Genomic DNA, 20214 nt, shown 5'->3' on the forward strand with positions numbered 1-20214 from the left:
TTTACTAGTTTAATTATTTGAGGTTTCTTTTATAAAATCCTAATGTGCTAATTTGTTATATTTAATATTAAAAACCCATAAAACATATAATAATCAAATCAATATATCCAAAATATTGTAATTACCATTTTGAAGAAGTAATTATGGAGTTTCCTGACCATTTTCTGAAGTTATACTACTTTTAGCGCGTTAGGGAAATATGATGAGAGTAAATTTTTACGATGCGCGCGCCTTCATACAAAACCGACACTCTAAATTTAGCTATAGTCAAGATATTATTTTGTGATATTTAACTAGATAATGCGTAATAATAAAACCTTTAACATATTAAATACGTTTTTTCTATTGTTCATTGTTTCTATTGTTAAACTTCATTTTTATGTTATTACGCCAAAGTATAACTAACGCGTGTACAAAGTAGGTACTGTACACAAACATGTTTTTTTTTATATTTCTAATCAGTAATTTCGACTTTCAAAAGGACTTTTGAAAGGGCTACATTGAAATAAACGATTTCACTTGACTTCATTGACACAGGGCGTACATTATCGCACAATGAAAGACCGTATGCAGGCATTAGACTTCTTATAGTAATAATTTTTACGTTCGAAAACTACTATACGACTACTGTACTACTTACAAAAGCACTCACGGATGTTTGGGTCTTTGCTACTCAAATTACACACATATACTGATTTGTGCGTGTTGTCTTATAAATTTCTATTAAATAATATGTATTTTAGGTGATCTGCCTCGTCCACGCAGTAAAGGCGAATACGTGTTTGTGATCGCCCAACTACTGTTCGGCTTGCTTCTCTTCGCGACAGTGTTGGGGCACGTAGCTAACATTGTCACGTCAGTCAGCACAGCCAGGAAGGAGTTTCAGGGTATGTAATTTTTTTTATATTTATTTATTACATAAATACATACATTATCGTTACAGACTATGCCAATACGATAATGTCGAGAAACATTAAATAAAATATAATAAAGTACATACATATAATTTACACAATATCGCTACTGTGATACACTCTGCGAACATATAAATATATCAAAAGTCTTGGGACAGCATTCGGTAGTCGCAACGCCCTTGGTATCGCAAAAAACCAAGGCCTTCGACGTCGCAAATATCCTATAGGTACAAATAAACCCAGTTCTTGGAGTACACTTGGGTTGCACACCCCTCAAGATTTGATTGATTTACTTTCATTTAATTTGATAGTCACTCTCAATATGTGACTGAGCATACATACTCTTGGTACCCCTGAGCAGAGGTTATAATTACATTACATTTTAGATAAAAAAATCAGAAGAACCAAAGAAATCTATGATGTAGATTATTTAACGACACTTTCATATTTCTGACATATGTATGTATGATTTTCAATGATTTATTAAACGTGAAAGTCTTTCACAAGACACTTTCTTTTGCGAACTAGCGAACTGTGGCATCGACAGCCGGTGGGGTCTTGCCTGAAAGATAGGACCTCTAACTATTTATAGTTAGAGTGTACTCCTCCCTCAAAGGCCGGCAACGCATCCACTAAAAACGGGTGCCCATGGGCTGCGATGACTGCCCTGTTTTGGCGTCTCGTAGGCCCTATTAATTATATATATATAAAACACTAGCTGCCCCCGCGATCTTCGTTTCTCCTTAATGTGGTTTTAGTTAGCCTTAATACCGTGACACGAAAGAATAATTTCACTGTATTATCGTCACTATAATTTGAACTTGATTTACACTTACACATTAAAGATCTAAACTATCCTATCTCTTAAGTTGGACCAGACTGCTCACGGTGTGCCAATTTAATTTCAAATCGGTTAAGTAGTTTAGGAGTCCATCGCGGACAAACATTGTGACAGGAGATTGATATAAATTAAGATAACGTCAGTAACAACGTCACGTAAAGTCGTTAGTTTAAACATAAGGTTACTATAAATCAGTTTGTGATTATCACAGGAGACCGAAGATACCATAGATAGATAGATAGGTAGCTACCTCGGACAAAGAATTAGTCTAGCTATTCAAAGGGTGAACTCTGCCAGTATCTTCGGAATATTGCCTAAAGGGACTCCTTTTAAAGATCTCTTAAAGATTTAATAAGCGAATGTTAAGCGAAATTTGTTTATTGCTTTCATATAATAATAATATTTTTTTTTATTTCCATTTCAAATGTTAGTTTAAAAAGTTAAATAAAACATTGGCGCTACAACCTTTTAGGTCTGATTCTCATTTCTGTATAATTGGCCAATCTAAGAGGTGAGTAGGTGATCAGTTCCTGTGCTCCTATGCAGCTTATCTTACGATGCCTTCCTTCCTTCACCGTTCGAGCGACTGTTAAATGCGCACATAGAAAGTCAAGTGTACAAATGGGGATCGAACCTATGACCGATCACATAGTATTCACATTTTACTTATAGTTATTATTTAGATGTTAGTAATAAAATGTTGGTCGATCACACACAAGAATCTCCAAAAATTGCATGACGTAATACTTGAACACTCCCTAGATACAAAGAAGTGTTCAACCTCGCGCAAGACTTTCAGCATGAACAGTGTCAAAACAATATTTTGTCTGTTAGCGAGATTTTTCCGTTCATCTCCACGGAGACGCGTGAGTTCCTCTCGTGCGGACTCGTAAGGTGAATTCGGAAGTATATTGGTCCATAAACCTGGTTTGATTACATCGTATTTCCTTTCGCTGTAACAAAAAGTTTTTACAACCTGTTCTCTTGATTAGATTAGTTATACATTGTGTATTTCACAATATACACATGAATCAACGAAGATTCAAACTGTTTAGAAACGATAAAAAATAAATTCCTTTAATGTATAATCGATTGCATGATATATTTTACATCATGTATTTATTACTCAGAGAACTAAATATATTTATACTATCTGTGCTCTGCGGTTCCACCCGCATTCAGTTGGCCGTAGCACGACGTTCTATAACCCTAAGCTTTCGGTGAATAGACGTTTGAAATGCAAAAATAAAGCAGAGTTGGCCTGGTGGCTTCAACGTGACAGCCCTTACCTGAGGTCGTAGGTTCGATCCCCAGCTTCGCACCAATGGAATATCTTTCTATGAGCGCATTTAACATTTGGTCGAATGGTACAGGAAAACATACTGAGGTCGCCGGCTTGCCTTAGACCCTCGGTGTGTATCAGGCACAGACAGGCTGATCACCTACCTGCTAAATTTACTAATGATCATAAAACGCATAAAACAATCTAAGGCCCAGGACCTAAGAAAAGGTTTCAGCGCCACAATGTTTTTTTTTTAACTAATGCAATTTTTTTTTGTTAGACTGAATATCGTCTATAAGACTGCAGGACAATGCTCTATTGACACTAGTTTCCACGAACGCGATTGAGGAATTATCGCTCTTTTTCACACCTTGAGTTAAATTGTAATTTCATACAGAACGCTTACTTTCTTTTAAATATTCTATAGCCTTTTGATCAGGGATAACGTAGGGTTCCTGTTCTATCTTTAGCAGAGAGATGGTGTAAATCAAATGCCCAGATACTTAATAAATATATTAATACTAAATAATATACTATAGATACTTAACAATATAATTCAAAAAAAGGATGTGAATTGTACAATGATCGTAGGTCAAGTGATATGAGTAGATAGATTTGTATGCAGAATCTTCAAGCGCCTGATGCGGGAGACGGCAATGTTCTCGCGATGGTGCTTTGGCGTAATATTTGCGCAGGCGTTAAGTCTGAATAGTTCCAATAGTGAAAGAATTTTTCAAATCAGCTCAGTAATTATGGAGCCTATCCAATTAAAACTGTCTTCGCGGATTTATCCTTTACGGGAACAATTTTGTTATATTGTGGGTTAAATGATGACGTAACAAGGATACCAAAGGTGGTTTTACCAGAAAAGATGCATAAGAAGCGGTTGACAAGCAGGATACAAGACAACGATGGTGAAATCTGGCTGGTTGGCCTTGTCGGCCTGGACCAAATCCAGAAGGTACAAGTTAATAGTACCCATAAACGACGAGCATGCATGGTGATTCATCATTGATGATAGTGAAAACCAAGTGATTTTTGAATCCGATTATAAGTATTTTCGAACCAACTCGATGTAACCTTCAAGAAAAGATACTCTTGCGAGCCTTCTGGCAGAATGTCCATGAGCTGTATCACTTAACAGGAGAGCTTAGAAAAAATAACCTCAAAATCGGTTTTGAACATACTTCAGTCGTTTTCAGAATACTAATAAAAGTCCATTTGAAATTGCTGACTGTACATAAATACGTGTGTATCAATGCTTGATAATAACATTTCACTAATTCATAAATTTCTGTGGTTCAACGCGTTCAATTTCAGTCGCGTATTGTTAATTTCATAATTGTACAATATCGCTTCATTTAATATAGTTTGCAATATTGAGCAGTGAAACCTTTGTGGTTAGGTTCTGAGGAAAAAAAATACCGACACATTTTTCCGTTACGCGTCATATTTTTCTTGTTCAACCCATGCTTGATTCGAGGAGATTCGAAACCATTAATAACAAAAATATATAATAACGATAACAATGATAGTAATAATTCTATTACAATTAATGAAATTCTGTAATAATCTTAGTACTAATAAGGTAAAATGAAATAATTGTATTATTTAAAGCCTTTTGTTAAACTTAACTTTATGTAACCAATTTCTGTAAAGTTGCATATAGTAGATCATTTTTCGAAAAATAATGTCATAAAGAAGTTTCACTTTTTACGTGTGTACACGCACACATTTTTTTATTCTTTACGTAATCCAACATCTTAATTAAATTATACAACAAAAACAATTATACTAAAGATATTGCTAAAGAAAGAATACACAATATATACAAAAAAGTTCCAATAAGCAATAATTCGGGCCTGTTGAGATGGTGTTTGTAAGCTGTGCTCATGATACATGATTATTTATCGCTTTGGATATTCTTAATCGTCCTTTTAAGCATATTCCGCCGTAGCTTATTATGTTTCAGTCATGTTTCATTATTTGAGTGTATGACCAACCAGGAACCAGAACATAAACCACTCCTTATAATGGAAATTATATTTGTTTTTACAACAAACTCCCAAGCGAAATTAGAGAATTACCTCTAAATAAATTCAAAGCCCTTGTTAAACGTAAATTAATCAATTTGACGGATGCTTAAATGATCCTAATCCTTGGGATTGATATTCCAGTTCAAACAATTTGTATGACTCAAAACTTGGCGATTAAAAAGAGTGGCGGAAATATTCTTGCCAGTTCCTATTGCCCGCTCGCCCTTGACTTGCGAACAATTAACTTAACTTATTTAATTAAATATTAACAATTAATTTAACTTATTTTCTGACGTTCATAAGTGTACTTGTTCACCTATATGAAAATTCTTTTGAGTTTGAGTTTATTGATAAATAAATAAATGTTTTGTATTTAAACATCAAGCGTTGTAATTCAGTTCATACATATAATACGCAGAAAATGTATACATTTTCAGGTGTAACTAAAAGCTGTTAACAACTTGAATTGGGTATCTTTAATCTAAACAGTTCATCAGCGGATGTGATGCCGGTCAACTGCGGTTCATTCCACGACCACGACTTTCTTCTACCAGCCCCTCTTGCTTTGCCTATGCTGCAACAGGTCGGGTGTATGAATTTTAACAGTCTACATAATCGTGTCGTCCCGATTCGTTGAAGGATTCTATAATTTGTTTCTCTTTGTTTCCAGTTGATGGGAATGCGACGGTAATCTTCTTCTATCTTCTTTAATCATTAAGCACTTACCAAAAGCACTCATCGTATAAATTTTCTAAGTATGTGATGTTTGAATTAAAAACAATAAATACGTATTATTTTTCACTATAATGGTTGACTCTAATCAAAAACACAATATAAATTCCCCTATACAAAAAAAACTTTTGTCTAATTTATTCAATCATGGCGAGTATTATGGAGTCAGTAGTTAATTGAATTAAAGAACATTAGTCTGAGCAAGAGCGATTTTATGAAATATTGTATATTTTACGAGTTATATAAATATCATTTGTCGTTTCCTTCATTTTTGTTCTGCGAAACACCGTTTCGTCCGATTAGAATCTCACGCGAACTTCAAGCATACGTTTGTGTCACTGACTACTCCCCTCCGCCCCCTCTACTAGTCACAGACGCGCGGGAGAAATCATTACTTTTCCTAGCCCTATGCGCGGTCTTAAACACCTTACCTGATCGATTTAACGTATTGCTAAATAGTTAAAGACAGGACCGATTAGCCGGCCAACAGGTACGTGTCGGCACGTCTCCCTACGTGAGTCCACGTGACAATCTTTTAGTTAACCCGGTCCAAGCCCCAATTCATCCATTCAACTTGATTGGCTCACGTAGAGAATACATCGTAACTCTTATTTAAATTATCCAATTTCTAACAAACACGCTAAAGATATAGAAATGTATACAGTATTGTCTTCATTGGTATAAATATATTTTTTCTTAAAGCTTGTTGCTCTCGACTTACATCTCGTGTTTATCAACATCACTTTCATATTAGCATTCAAAAACGATTGAAGTCTTTAGGCTTAGTCGAATAATGGAATCAAAGAGCCTATAGACTCAGTAATTGATGTAATATTTAACACATTGCAAACAAACTTTATAAACTGAAGTTAAATTAATTTTATGGTTAAAATAAAAATGTAAAATCCAGGCTTTCCGTTACGTTATTACAGTTTGAAATAGTATTTTCTGATATCGACCCAAAAGCCAAACATCACGAGGTAAGCAAGAGTACAATATGTATTATTTATTTTTGAACTTCTTAATTTTTTGGAGTTTAAGAAACGATTTGAGTTATAAGGCCCGGTACGGAAATTTTATGAGGAGTAAAATCAAGTGTAACACGAAAAGGTGAGGCGTTACGTAGAAAGAGACAAACATATATATCTGTAGGATTGAACGTGTAAAAGAATGATTCCATCTCATTCTCTCTCTAAAATTGGATTTGTATAAATTGAACACAATTATTATTGTTATTATTATTATTATTTATATTGTTTTGTAACATACTTTATGTAATACGCTTTATTGAAGTAATATAAATAATCCCAATAATTACAGATATATGTTTGTTTCTCTTATCATTTTAGCAGATGCGTTCATTTACCCTTTTTTTCTATTCGATATCAAAATTATCGTTCGTAAGGAGTAAACTCCAATCGTGCGTCGTAGCTGACACACACACACACATTTTTTTTCTTCTTACAATGGTTGCCTGGAAGAGATATATATATAGCGATAAGGCCGCCAGTTGCCCTTTCCATTTAATTATGTCAATTATATTATTTTTCTGCAACAAAGTCTTAGTAAAATAAATCGAGCGGTCTTACGAATATCCTTAGAACACACGAATAAAACCGCGGAACTAATGAACAAGTTTTGATTGTGTCAGTAAAAAACATGGCTCGTGAATGACGAACGTACGATGTTGTATAAACGACATACATATTTCTGTATTAATTGATATTAGATTAACACCACTAAACGACTAAACCTGGAACCAGCTGCCATTAGTAGTATTTCAACCGCAGCCTACCAGCGCTGTAGATTTCCATGGGCGGGCTAGCTTATCAATGATGTCCTGCTGATTTATTCGCAACTAACATGTGTTGGTCCGTGACGTTCACAAACGCTAATTAAAGATTTAAGTTGGTGCCTGGATCTTCCAGGTGTTATGTGAATACCGGTGATCCCAGAGCTGGTGCTTCGAGGAAATGCTCCCAGCGTTAAAGGCACACTGCCATACCAAACTTTTTAAATGACCTTTTTATTAGTTTTTAAATTATTTCATTAATACTATTTTGTAAAGTTTGTTTTCCGACATATGACTGTATGGCTTTTGTAGTATTTTTTTAATTAAGTATATTGACTATTGACATCGTAATAAGTCACTAACTAAGAGTAGTTAGATGACATGAGTGAAGACGACCATGAATGAATGAAAATAAGAATGTTAAAATTTCGCGAAATTTTAATCTAAATATAATTCCTACAAATTCTATTTTAAGCGCTTACATTTTGCAGTCGACTAGCTTTGGATATAATATCTTTATTCCTTAATACTTGATTAAACTTGGTTCATTATGGCCGCGTAGAATTACGGTACAAAATTTTGGTACAAAATTCTCCACTATTTTGTATGTAATAATTACAAAGTGTTTCTTTCTTTTATTTCAATCTAAATACATTACATTTGAAAACCACTGAGGTCTGTATTAGTCTAATTAGTAATAACATTACTTAAATCTATATTAGTAGCAGTGTGTTTAACAAGGCATTAGTTGCGGGCCATATAGCAACAAACACTTTGATTGGTGTTGCCGTTTCAAAAAAAAGGAATGTATGAGGCAAAAGAGAATTAGTACCAACTGATTCCGTGACCTTCCTCGGCGGTGCTGCAACGAAGTAGGTCAGCGAAATGCTATAAATAGCTTGGGCGAAAGTCGGCCGCCGCCCCCATCTCGCATCGATCGCTCCATGTGACGTTCAATGTAAAGGACCCATTGTAGCCCTAACCTTAGTGACAAAGAAGATTAAACCTTTTTATCAATTTTATTCATAAATAGCTTACTAAGCATTTATTACTATATTTTGTTCTGCTGTCGGGTATTGCTTGTCGTTAGTTCGGAGTGCGGAGGTTTTTCCTAGTTTTTTTTTATAGAACAGCTCACCTGATGTAAAGATATCGCCGCCCATGAACACTCTCAATGCCAGAGAGCTCGCGAGTGCATTGAGTGGTTCTTCCCGCGTCACTGTTGATTTGGGAACTGGTGGTCAATCTCCTTACGAACATACGTAGTAACGAATACGAATAAATTTATTTTGATTTACTTGTCTTCTGTACCGTATAAAGTTCGTGAATAATATCTTAAAGTTATTTATTAAGTAAAATGTTTAAATGTATTAATCTTCTGTGCGTATACTCTTAATAAACGGCTGGACTGATTTTCCTGTAACATGGAGGAACAGTAAAGATGCATTTCCAAACGAACGAAATGGAAATATATTTATTACTGAATGGCTTTCGTGTAACCTCTCGCAACTAAAAATCCTACTTCTCAAAAAGCTGGATCTACCTCGGGCTATTTTAGTGGTTCCAGAACCCGTCGGAAAATACTGTTTGATACTAAATGTTAGGAAATTGTTTCGAAACATCGCACAAAAGCTGTTTTAAATTTTAAACTGGAATTATTCCAGTCCATAACCATTTTGTAGTCAAACCTGTAATAATAATAATGTATACAGCTAAATAAAAACTCTGACGAATAATAGTAAGAACATATATTAAAGCAAGTACATGCAAGTGAGTTTTACATTTAGCAACGTCGCGATCCTTCTGGCAGTATCATGGGTGGTGGTACGCACTATTAGCACCGATGACAACCATTAATCCGTAACCATTAATATTTTAATGTTAAGTTTTCGTGCCTTCCGATATCTGCGCAATGGATATTTAAATATTCGAAATTTCATACTAAAACTTTGGAATCGGTATCTATTTAGTTATGAATAAGGAAATAAAAATACCAAATACAATACAAACAATAATATAATATAATACATACATATCTTAGAATAGATACTATATATTTAAAGTGGAACTGTATATCACACATAATTACCAAACTTAAATCACTTATAATCAGATTTTGGTCAATATCAAAATATATTCTGCAATTCGTAAGTCATTTAATTTATAATTGTTCAGTCAGGCCACATTTCATATATCTTTTGAAATATGGGGTACAGCACGCAAAAAAAATATGTTTATTAACAAACACAACAAAATAAATTAATAAAAGCACTATTTAGATACAAAACAACAAAATCTACCAAGAAACTAAAATACATATAGTTCTTTATTACATATTTTATTACATATAGTTGTTAAAATACATAAGTGTTTGTTGACTGACAACATCGTCAAGGAGGTGGGCTCCCAATGGATGCAGAGAGGATCCCAATGGATGAAAATGGATTTTTTTTGCGGTTTGCTGCTATTGGAAGTGATCTCGCATCTCAAAATCCAAAAAAATTTTGACATACAGTATTCACACTTAGCGCTAAGTTTACAGAGTACCGACCGTTCATCGAAGTTTCTGCTCCGTAATTTTTTTGTCTAGCTGTGTCATATATTTTATGATTTCAATAAAACGTTATTATAATAAGTGAGCTTTTTTCCTATCACAGAAATACCACATATGCCTTAGGAAATATAGCCTTTATAATATATCCGTTTTATGTACTAACATCTAATGATAGATAATATATTAAAAATTGTAAATAATCATGAAAGTAGAAATAAATTTCGTGGACCGTTAAAAATAATGTGTGATGATGAGATATTGAGGATAGATATGGCTTAAGTGGTTTGGCCATGTGGAACGGATGAATGAGAAGCGGTTGACAAAAAGAGTACACCGTGGATGGTGAAATGGGGTTGGGTAGGTTTTGTCGTACCTGGACTAATCCAGGAAGTACTGGAGCAGGGAGAAGTTAAAAGCACCCTTAAACGACGAACATGCATGCTTAATATCATGAAAGTAGATGAAGTGAGAGAGGTAGGGGCCATAGGCCGCTCTCTGCCTAAAAAGGCGTGATAATGCAAATTATATATTTAGTAATGGGAATGGACAATTTTTGTTAGATTTGCGCAATCATTTTCTATTTCGGCGCGAAGTTGCAGATGTTATTTTAATACTTTTAGTTAGATCATATCTAGTTCGACATCACAGGAGACCGAAGTGCTGGCAGCTACCTCGGCAGTATCTTCGAAACCTTGACTAGAACTTCATTTAATAAAATAATTTAGTTATTATATTTTAAGGTTAATTATTGTTTTTGTTATATTAATTTATGTTAGTTGTAGGATTACTTTATATACGTTTAATATATCGTAACTAGATATATTGGTAACATAACATATTGATTATATGTTTAATTCTATTGATGAGTATATGTTAAATAATTGAAAAAATTCATTCGTTAATTGCATTATTCCGCTTATATTCTATTGTTGTACGCGAGCGCGTAATATAGAGTAAAAAGTAAAATCTTCTATTTTTAAAGCACCCCAGCAACTGTACACCAGTGTTCCTTGCGATGGTATACGTAGCAAAAACGTAACTAGTTTCAATAAATCTATATGAGATGATTTAAAAACATAAACCGTAGAGTAAGGACATAATATGAGATTCCATTAAAGACCGCAAGGACCCTTTGAAGGCAAAAAGGGTACACAAACCTTGGATCTATAAAGGTCCACGAAGGTTATGTAATATGGAATATTATAGGATTACATACAAACGTGATACCTGGGCATTCATATATTTTCACATAGTCAGTTATCAGTTATAAAGTTTTTACCAGCTCGATCGCAATTTCATTAGATTTCCTTTTGTTTAGCACGGCGTTGTGTACCCATTTTATCCGTTTTAGAATTGTCGTGGAACGGATTTCTTGCATCAGCTTCTAATGAAGTTTCGATGTTTCAATTGGTTTGTGTCATAGTATATAAGTAACTAATTAAAATCTGTTCGGCGTCCTGGTGAACAGGAAAACTGTGTCCAGTTTGTTCAATCACACTAGTATTTTTTTTATTTCTAAGTATGTATACAATAAATAAAAATAAATAATGTGTGCGTGTACTAGTTCAGAGGACTTATTCGGATCGGAGTCGCAGCTGAGTTTCATCATCATTCTACAAGTGAGCGATATTAAGGCAGTTTTTGCTACGCACCACCACTGAGTGGAACGAGCTGCCCACTGAAGTATTTCCAAACCGTGCCCTTTGGTATAAAGTGTCCATAAACAGCGGCCCCATTGTTCAATAAATAAATAATGTCGTAATAATAATGAGTGTACTAGTTCAGAGGACTTGTTCGGATCGGAGTCGCAGCTGAGTTTCATCATCATTCTACAAGTGAGCGATATTAAGGCAGTTTTTGCTACGCACCACCACTGAGTGGAACGTGCTGCCCACGGAACTAATTACGAACCGTGCCCTCTGGTATAGAGTGACGGCCCGTTTGTTAAATAAATTAAAATATGTGTGCGTGTACTAGTGTACACACGTAAGAAGTGAAACTTCTTTAGTACCTTATTTTTCGGGAAATGATCTACTATATGCAACTTTACAGAAATTGGTTAAATGATATAAAATAAGATAAAGTTCAACAAAAGGCTTTTATTATCATAGATATGAATACAAATATTACAATTATTTCATTTTACCTTATTACTACTAAGATTATTACTAGAATTTCATTAATTGTAATATAATTATTACTATCATTGTTATCGTTATTATATTTTTGTTATTAATGGCTTAATATTAGTTATTAGTTACTTTAGTATAAGCGTCGTCTCAGACCAGTTTTATCGACTATAAGCGATTACTTTAAAGTTGAGATAAATTTTCTCTTTAATTTCCTTAATACATAAATGTTTTCACTACGTCAGCCATAATTTTTTTATTACGTTGTAATTCAGTTTTACTGCCGTTTGGAGGAGTCGAAGGCTCGATTTTAAAAAAGATATTAAGTTCACTTCAAATACCTTTCAATTAATAATACTCCAGTGGATACAACTTACAGGTTCTTGGCCTGAGATTGCATTTGGTTCTTTCATATTTTCTCTATTTCATAGACTAATGGATCAGCCTTCTGTCAAAGGCTTGTCGTCGATTTTTGGATTAACTATATGCTGGTTACGTGCCTGTGTTTTTGTTAATTTTTATGGGTACCCATGAAAGTAGGTGTCCACATGTAGTTGGACATTGGCATACACAAGTTAGTACATTACACACAAGTATTTATCTTTATTTCGGCTTTAATATAAAAATCTGAAGTTTTTCATATATATGGTGATCTTTTTCTTCTTGTTTATGGCTTTTATTTATGCCAATTGGGCACAAGGCACTTCGCCAGTGTCGTGTAGATGGAGAAGGCACGGAGGAGATTGATCGGTAAAAATAATAATTAAGTTAATTTTGAATACGCATAAAAAAATAGTTGAAATTCGATTGTTAGTTTTGAGACAGCACAGACAACACAAATATGAGTAAAAGCATTATTAAATACTGTTTACTATTTATGAATAATTTATATATATTACACTTTAATTCTATTGCTTTTTATATATTTACATAAAAATTTACAAACATTTAACACTTAAAGGATATATTGTGATTATTAATTGAAAATAAAAATTGTTTTGACATAGTACAAATTGATTCTGTCAGGAATAATTTCGGTGGCAATTGTTGTATGATGTTTAATTAAAACTCTTTGTTTAAAACTGAGCAACAACTGACCTTAATGGTTTAAAACATGAGTTTATAACTAACACAACATTTGGGAAAGTGGAGTTGCTAAGAAAAACAGCCTTGGCTTAAGTTCATAAATCTAAATGACACTTATGTTATTGGACATTATCAGAAACGAGAGGTGTGGTAAAAACTAAAGGGTTCAATATTACCTTCTAGTGTACGATTATTGTCTACATTACGCTTCTAATTATTACCTAAAATAGTTATATAACTTTAGTTAATCACTCAGGCCACGCGATATTTTTCGTCTAACATTTACGTTAACAATTAAGCGATTTAGCGCGTCTTACTTTGATTTTGTTCCCTTTAGAGAAGGTACTCCTGGGCCGCGGGCTTCAAGTACTCAGGCGCTAATTAAACATTTAAGTTGGCGCCTGATAGATAGTACTAATAATTTTTTAATTTTTAGTTTGAATATATTACTACCTATGTAGGTTAAGAATAATGTCAATGCATAAGAAAATGTATAATTATTTATAAAATTTAATGTTTAGCGTCCTTTACAGAAATGACAGTTAAGAAAGATTTATTTTACAAATTATAAATTTTTTTTTAAAAAAAAAACGTTTGTTACAGCGAAACTAGATGGCGTTAAAACCTACATGCGCATGCGACGAGTCCCAAACCACCTGCAAGTGAAGGTCATTAAGTGGTTTGACTATCTGTGGCTGACACAGAAGTGCTCAGACGAGGAAAAGGCTGTGTCGTGTCTTCCCGATAAATTAAAAGCAGAGATAGCCATAAATGTTCACCTGGATACTCTTAAGAGGTAAGGTATATATTTTATTTATTATCTGCAATGAAACTAAATAGATTATAAAACGGATGTCACATTAAGACTACGTATTTGCATGTTGTTCCCACGAGAATGTAAGTGCGTGCTCCTATTTCACCATGCCTCCTGCTGATAGAGGATCTTTGAGAATGTGAGACAACTCTTTGTTTTTAATTTATTTTATTATTATTTATTACTTAGGATGTCATGTGGATCATGGTGTAATGGTTGCAGCTCCTTACAAACGTTGTGTAAAACAAATTTAGAACCATTTAATGTATATCTTTGACGTTCATAAGTGTACATTGTGTTACCTATATGAATGAATGATTTTTGATTTTGATTTTATAAAAAAAGTGACCCTACAATCTTTAACCAAGATTTTAACTATTTGGTTGTTGTCTATCTTAATTCTCAAGTAGAACTCTTTTGTGTCGTCTAAGCATCGTTATATTTAGATATAACTGGTTTAACATTGCGTTTTCCCTTCCATATAAAAGTTGAAAATATATATTCAAAATGACACAAATTCCTGACCTATTAAAATTCCATATAAATAACCTGATGATGAATGAACCTCAAGACACGCTACACAGATTAACAATAAAATATATTTGAATTTCGATCGTCAATACAATTCTATAATGACGTACTTAAAAAGAAATAAAATTAATATATAGCCTGTGATATAACATTGCTCAAAGGAAACGATGTAATGTAATATCACAGAACCACGAAATTTTTCTTACCAAGGAGTTTTTATTCCATTTCTATTGTCAATGACATTCTAAATTTTACTGATCTGTGCAACTTTGGCGCCATTTTTTAATCATGTTTATCGTGATATACCGTGTGTGAAGGTATTCAATTATGATACCTAATTTGACTGTATCTAGAAGGGAAATGTACAATAATCTTCTAACTACTAATATTGATTTAATTATAACAAACTATACTGGGGTTAGTTATATCTATTACGTTAATTGGAATGGTTTGAAGGTAATGAAGGGAAGGAAGGACTCCAGAAACCACGGGTTGTCAATCGGTCGATCTTAAGAGTACCTATAAATATGTTTCATACTTAGAAAAAGAGTTATACAGAAACATTTTCTTGACGGAACAGTGTGCGTAACTTCAGTATAAAATGTTCAATCAGAAAACAAATGGTTTCCCTTATCGAAGAATTCACTTTTATCAACAATCTAATAAACCAGCAGCATACCGAAAGTATTTCCGAACCAATTCGACTTAGGATCAATTATTAATAGACGCTATCACTTACGTTCCCAGCCCGTTTGCTTCCGGTTTATAAAAAAAGAGAAGGAACTCGATCTCCATCGATCTTATTATACATCTGTTTTAACTGAGACAACATTGAAAATAACTCTTCTCTGCTTTACAAAAACCGCCCATAGGCCAACAACGCATCTTATATCTCAGTCATACAGTAAGTAAAAGATAGCTGTGATACATGAGACTCGTACATGTGTTAGTGTTGCTACCCTAATTCTTCCAGTTATAATTGCTCCAGAAGCATCTGGAGCGCAATGTACGTCTTCATCAGTTCCAAAGTCTCTATTAATGCAGTATTGAGGATGATAAGTCTTTCACTTTTTTTAAGTAATAGGAGGCAAACGGGCAAGAGTCTCATCTGATGTTAAGCGAAAACTTGATCTATCTATCTATCGTTATTTTTATTCAGTTGTTATTGTTCAGTTTCTCCAGGTTTCAGGAGATGCGTTGTCTCTTAGACGGCGAGACTGTTCCGTGTTGGGAGTGAATTTAAGTCTATAATAACTGTTACATTCTACTAAAAGGAATTGTGTTAATAAATCAACGCGGTTTATAAAAATATAATTTTATAAAATCTGACTAAAAATGTTTAGTAAAACAGCATCAGGGAAGCAGTTTGAGCTTAATATCCCGTGTCGTATAATTAAAAACAGAAACATTCTCTTTTTATGTCCATGAATTATTCAAAGGCTTCATTTTACGATCCGTAAAATTTTTGTCGTCAAATGGCCACTGCAGGCTTTTGTTTTCAACTAAATTCATTTAGGTATTCTAAAATTCTTGATGAGGACGTGAAATATCCTAGGATTATTCGTATTTTTATCTATAGAACTCGTAAAATAATTTTCTCGTAACGCAACAATAAATAAAATAATGATTTGTTTTATCAATTTGTTTTTAATAAGACAAAATCCTTCTACAAAAATTATATACATAATTAAGTAACACATACTTTCTCTTACACACAGAAACACGGACACACAAATTGATCACTGTGTGTACGTTTCAGTTAAAGCAATATTAATATGTATTATATTCTACTAGGGTAGGTCGCTCATGGTTTTTATCCTTTGTTATTAATACATTTGGTATATTAGTTTTTATACATTAATATGTAAGTTAGACTATATTAGTATACTATTATACTATAGATATATATTGTTTGAAGTTATTCTACCGTCCATAATACGAACTTAAGACATAAAAAGATATATAAACTTAGCTTGTAGTATCAATATCAATAATATCATGAAGATGTGAAGTAGACCAATGGACTTTCTTTCTATGTGCTCATTTATCATTCGCTCAAACGGTGGAGGGAAATATCACATACAGAATATGAGCTTGATCAGCCTTCTGTGCCTATTCATTAATTTGTTAATCTTTAGATTAAGATTAGGATTTGTTAATCTAATGATTAACAAATGATCATGAAACAGATGCAGAAAATGGAGGTCCAGACCTAAAAACGTTGAAGTGCCATTGATTTATTTATTTTTAAATAAAAAAAGGATAAAGAGCCTAGTTATTTCTGGAACGCTTATACGGCTGTGATGTTTTCCCTCCTAAGAAACTATATCTTAAACTACTAGGATAGTAAGGTTTACACTTATAAATTACTCTAAACAGTATGTGTATTTAAATATACACATATACTGTTTAAATTAGTTAAATATTAAGGTCTGTTAATTAAGTTATGTTTTTAGTACTTTTTTATACTAAGTGCATATTTCATGTAATCAACGCAACCATTTTTTAGTAGTTTTGAAGTCTCTTGAAAAATTCTTGCAGGGTGGAGATTTTTCAAAATACTGAAGCCGGTTTTTTATGCGAGCTCGTGTTAAGACTTCGTCCAGTACTGTTCTCACCAGGGGATTATATCTGCAGAAAAGGTGGAATACACATAATATAATGCTTATGAATTTATTTGTTTTGTTGACCGCGCTAAGCTCAGTGGGCATATTATGTTTAATATTAATAATATTTTTTTATGAGTAAAGGACACGTGTCTTAACTACAGGCTACCATTGACATGAGTGTCACTATCATTCGATATAATTCAAAATTGATGATTTCTAGTTATAGTAAAAAGTTTAACGTTACATCAGTAAGTACAAATTATTGTTTAATTGTAGGAGAAGTCGGAAAGGAAATGTACATAGTCAATCGTGGGAAACTACAGGTGATGGGTGACAACGGAAAAACTGTGCTGGCAACACTAAAAGCGGGTTCTTATTTTGGCGAAATTTCAATTCTGAATATGGGGACCGCAGGTAAACAACTTGGTAAATATCGAAACGCCCGAGACGCCACGCCATTTTTCTTTGTTACTTTCGGAAAGTCCTTGCAAAAGCAAGCGTTTATGGAGACGCTGCAGTCAGGCCGAGGGAGCGGCCACGACGCTACCAACAGGTTCTGGGACATCTACAAACGATCATTGATGCTGATAATTTACTTGTAGCTAATTTAACAGCGTGAATGACGTTTTGTATGAATTTAATTCTAGAAAACGCTTTATTATTTTCTAGTCATGTTATCGCATAACAATTTTTTCTCTATTTTCTATTACATTTATATCATCTTAGTGTTGATTCATATTTTATGAGTTTGTGATGCATTCGTTATTGCAATCTTTAGAGTAGTGTCAAGTTAATTCTTTTTGCTTAGATTTTTTATCTCCTTTGATTTTATTGAAGGCAGTGTCCCCGATCGCTTTGCATCCCCCCAAATTTTTATATATTTGGCGTGACTTCTTGGTGCATGTGACCCCGATATTAAGACCGTCCACGATTTACGAATGTAAAATATGCCAGTTTAGTTTGTTATTTTCAAAAGTTTTTGTATAAATAGATCTCAACTTGTAGAAGCTTATTCTTGAACGTAACGTAATTTTTTTATCGATTCCCAAAGCTTTGTCTTGAAGCACTTTCTGGTCTAATAGAATTGGCTTCTTATAGTTTGTTTCGAATGTCTCGAGTTCACCTTCATCTTTTGAGGATAGTAATAGAATTTTCGATGCCCTGTCTAATCCTGTGTCTGATGACTGGTTGGTTTATGATGTATTTGGACCTTGTACCGAATAAATGATAAGCTAAAACCAAGCAACATTTGGCACGGAGTGTGTGGATGACACGTCGACAGGCAACCGTCGCACAGCGTCTGTTCGCTCCGTGGGATATTCGGACCTGTTTGTGCTGAGCAAGAACGATATGTGGGATGTGCTAAAAGAGTATCCGGCTGCCCGCGTCCGGCTCGAAGCAATCGCAGTCAAGAGACTCGAGAAGTACAGAAGGGTGCCAGTTGACAAAGGTTCGTGTACTACCGGTGCGTAATAAACAACTTTTTAATTGGTATTTCCTAATATTTAAAATTTCAATTCATTTACATTTAGTTCTCAGTTATTTTTGTATGCTAATCGAGGTTTGATTTAATAGTAGGCATGGGTCGTTGCTTTTCGACACCTGGTATTATGGAGACAATTCGCAAAGAGGACGCGAAGCTCTACCAACAGCCTTTGGGGCTATCAATCCATTCGTCGCATCCGCCTTCCTTCCGGGACCAAATTTATAGGTATGTATACGATGATTTAAAGATCTTGGATAATTTCATAATTTTACTATTCCAGTAATCTTGCGTAACTTTAACATATTGGATACTTGGATCTGTTTCGGATTTTAGAACTTCTTTTAATGCTCAAAATTTGTTTCATGCTATATTTACTCTTCTCGTTGTTTCATCCACGTGTTGGTTATCATTAATCGATATTTGCTTCCCTAGGCATATGTAGTTCAGGACATACTTAAGAGTTAGACAAAAACTGGTCATTCTTTGCCGGCAGTCACAATTTTAAGAAAACACTTTTTAAACGGATTGAAGCTATGTATTATTATTATAAACTTTTACATAGACAATTATTTACATAGCTTCAATCCGTTTAAAAAGTGTTTTCTTAATGTGTAAAAGCTATGTTAACAAAAGACAATACTATGAGTCATAATTTTATTGTTTGTAACTTTAATTTGTTAAGCACCGATTCATTTAATTAAAAAAATATATTTGATTTATGACATTAAAATGTTTTTGCTGCCTCTATCTTTTATTTCTTTTAAACTATTACGTATCTTTTAGTTCGTCAGTTAGTCCTCTACGTGTAGCATCACCAGTGGTATCATGTGGTTCAAGTGCCCGCAGTAGCGGCGCAGGTCCTGGTAGCATGGCGACCACAGGCCCCAAAGTGATGCGCGACTCCCATGACGCGCTAGAGTCAGAAATAAAGAGACTGCGCGAGCGACTGTATACGGTGGAAACTGAAAATGCAGCGATGTCAGCTAAACTAAACCAGCAACAATGGGAAGTTGATCAAAGGTAATGTCAATGTCAATGTAGGGTGTTCTAATAATTAATTACTCAATAACTTTCAATGTTAATTATTCTTCGCTACATTAAGCTTTTAGTTTAGTTTTGTATATATATATATAATTGCTTCGCCTAATAAAATACAGATTACGATATCGTCAATACCGTCTTCTTTTTATCTGGTGCACACTTGTCAGAACGGTCGTGATCGCAATGTAGTAGTACTCGTTGGAGTAGAAGGGGCAGATGTGATTCACTTCACGACTTCGTCATCGTTGCCTGTACATTAGAGGTCATCCTGCTGCACTCATTGATTGACTCTCCAACGACAGACTTGATCTGGTAAGGCCAGCACGTAGGTGACCTTTCGCGCGGTCTTGTGCCATCCACCTTCCCT

The 20214-nt window shown here is 34.0% G+C and overlaps 1 protein-coding gene across 8 annotated transcripts in view; it reads left to right on the forward strand.

Moving 5' to 3' along the window:
• LOC123717844 (cyclic nucleotide-gated cation channel alpha-3) overlaps positions 1–20214 on the forward strand; it is a 124245-nt gene that overhangs the window by 97628 nt on the left and 6403 nt on the right. For 2 of the 8 annotated variants that reach the window (XM_045674085.1, XM_045674088.1), the window contains exons 8-14: positions 744–887; positions 13970–14162; positions 17253–17353; positions 17597–17746; positions 18603–18785; positions 18896–19031; positions 19590–19826. In XM_045674085.1, coding sequence (XP_045530041.1) covers positions 744–887; positions 13970–14162; positions 17253–17353; positions 17597–17746; positions 18603–18785; positions 18896–19031; positions 19590–19826 — 1144 coding nt within the window. The remainder of the gene's footprint in view (positions 1–743; positions 888–13969; positions 14163–17252; positions 17354–17596; positions 17747–18602; positions 18786–18895; positions 19032–19589; positions 19827–20214) is intronic. The other 6 variants (XM_045674089.1, XM_045674091.1, XM_045674093.1 and 3 more) reach the window with 5 other exon arrangements.

Source organism: Pieris brassicae, chromosome 13 (assembly GCF_905147105.1).
Source record: "Pieris brassicae chromosome 13, ilPieBrab1.1, whole genome shotgun sequence".
Taxonomy (NCBI): Eukaryota; Metazoa; Arthropoda; class Insecta; order Lepidoptera; family Pieridae; genus Pieris; species Pieris brassicae.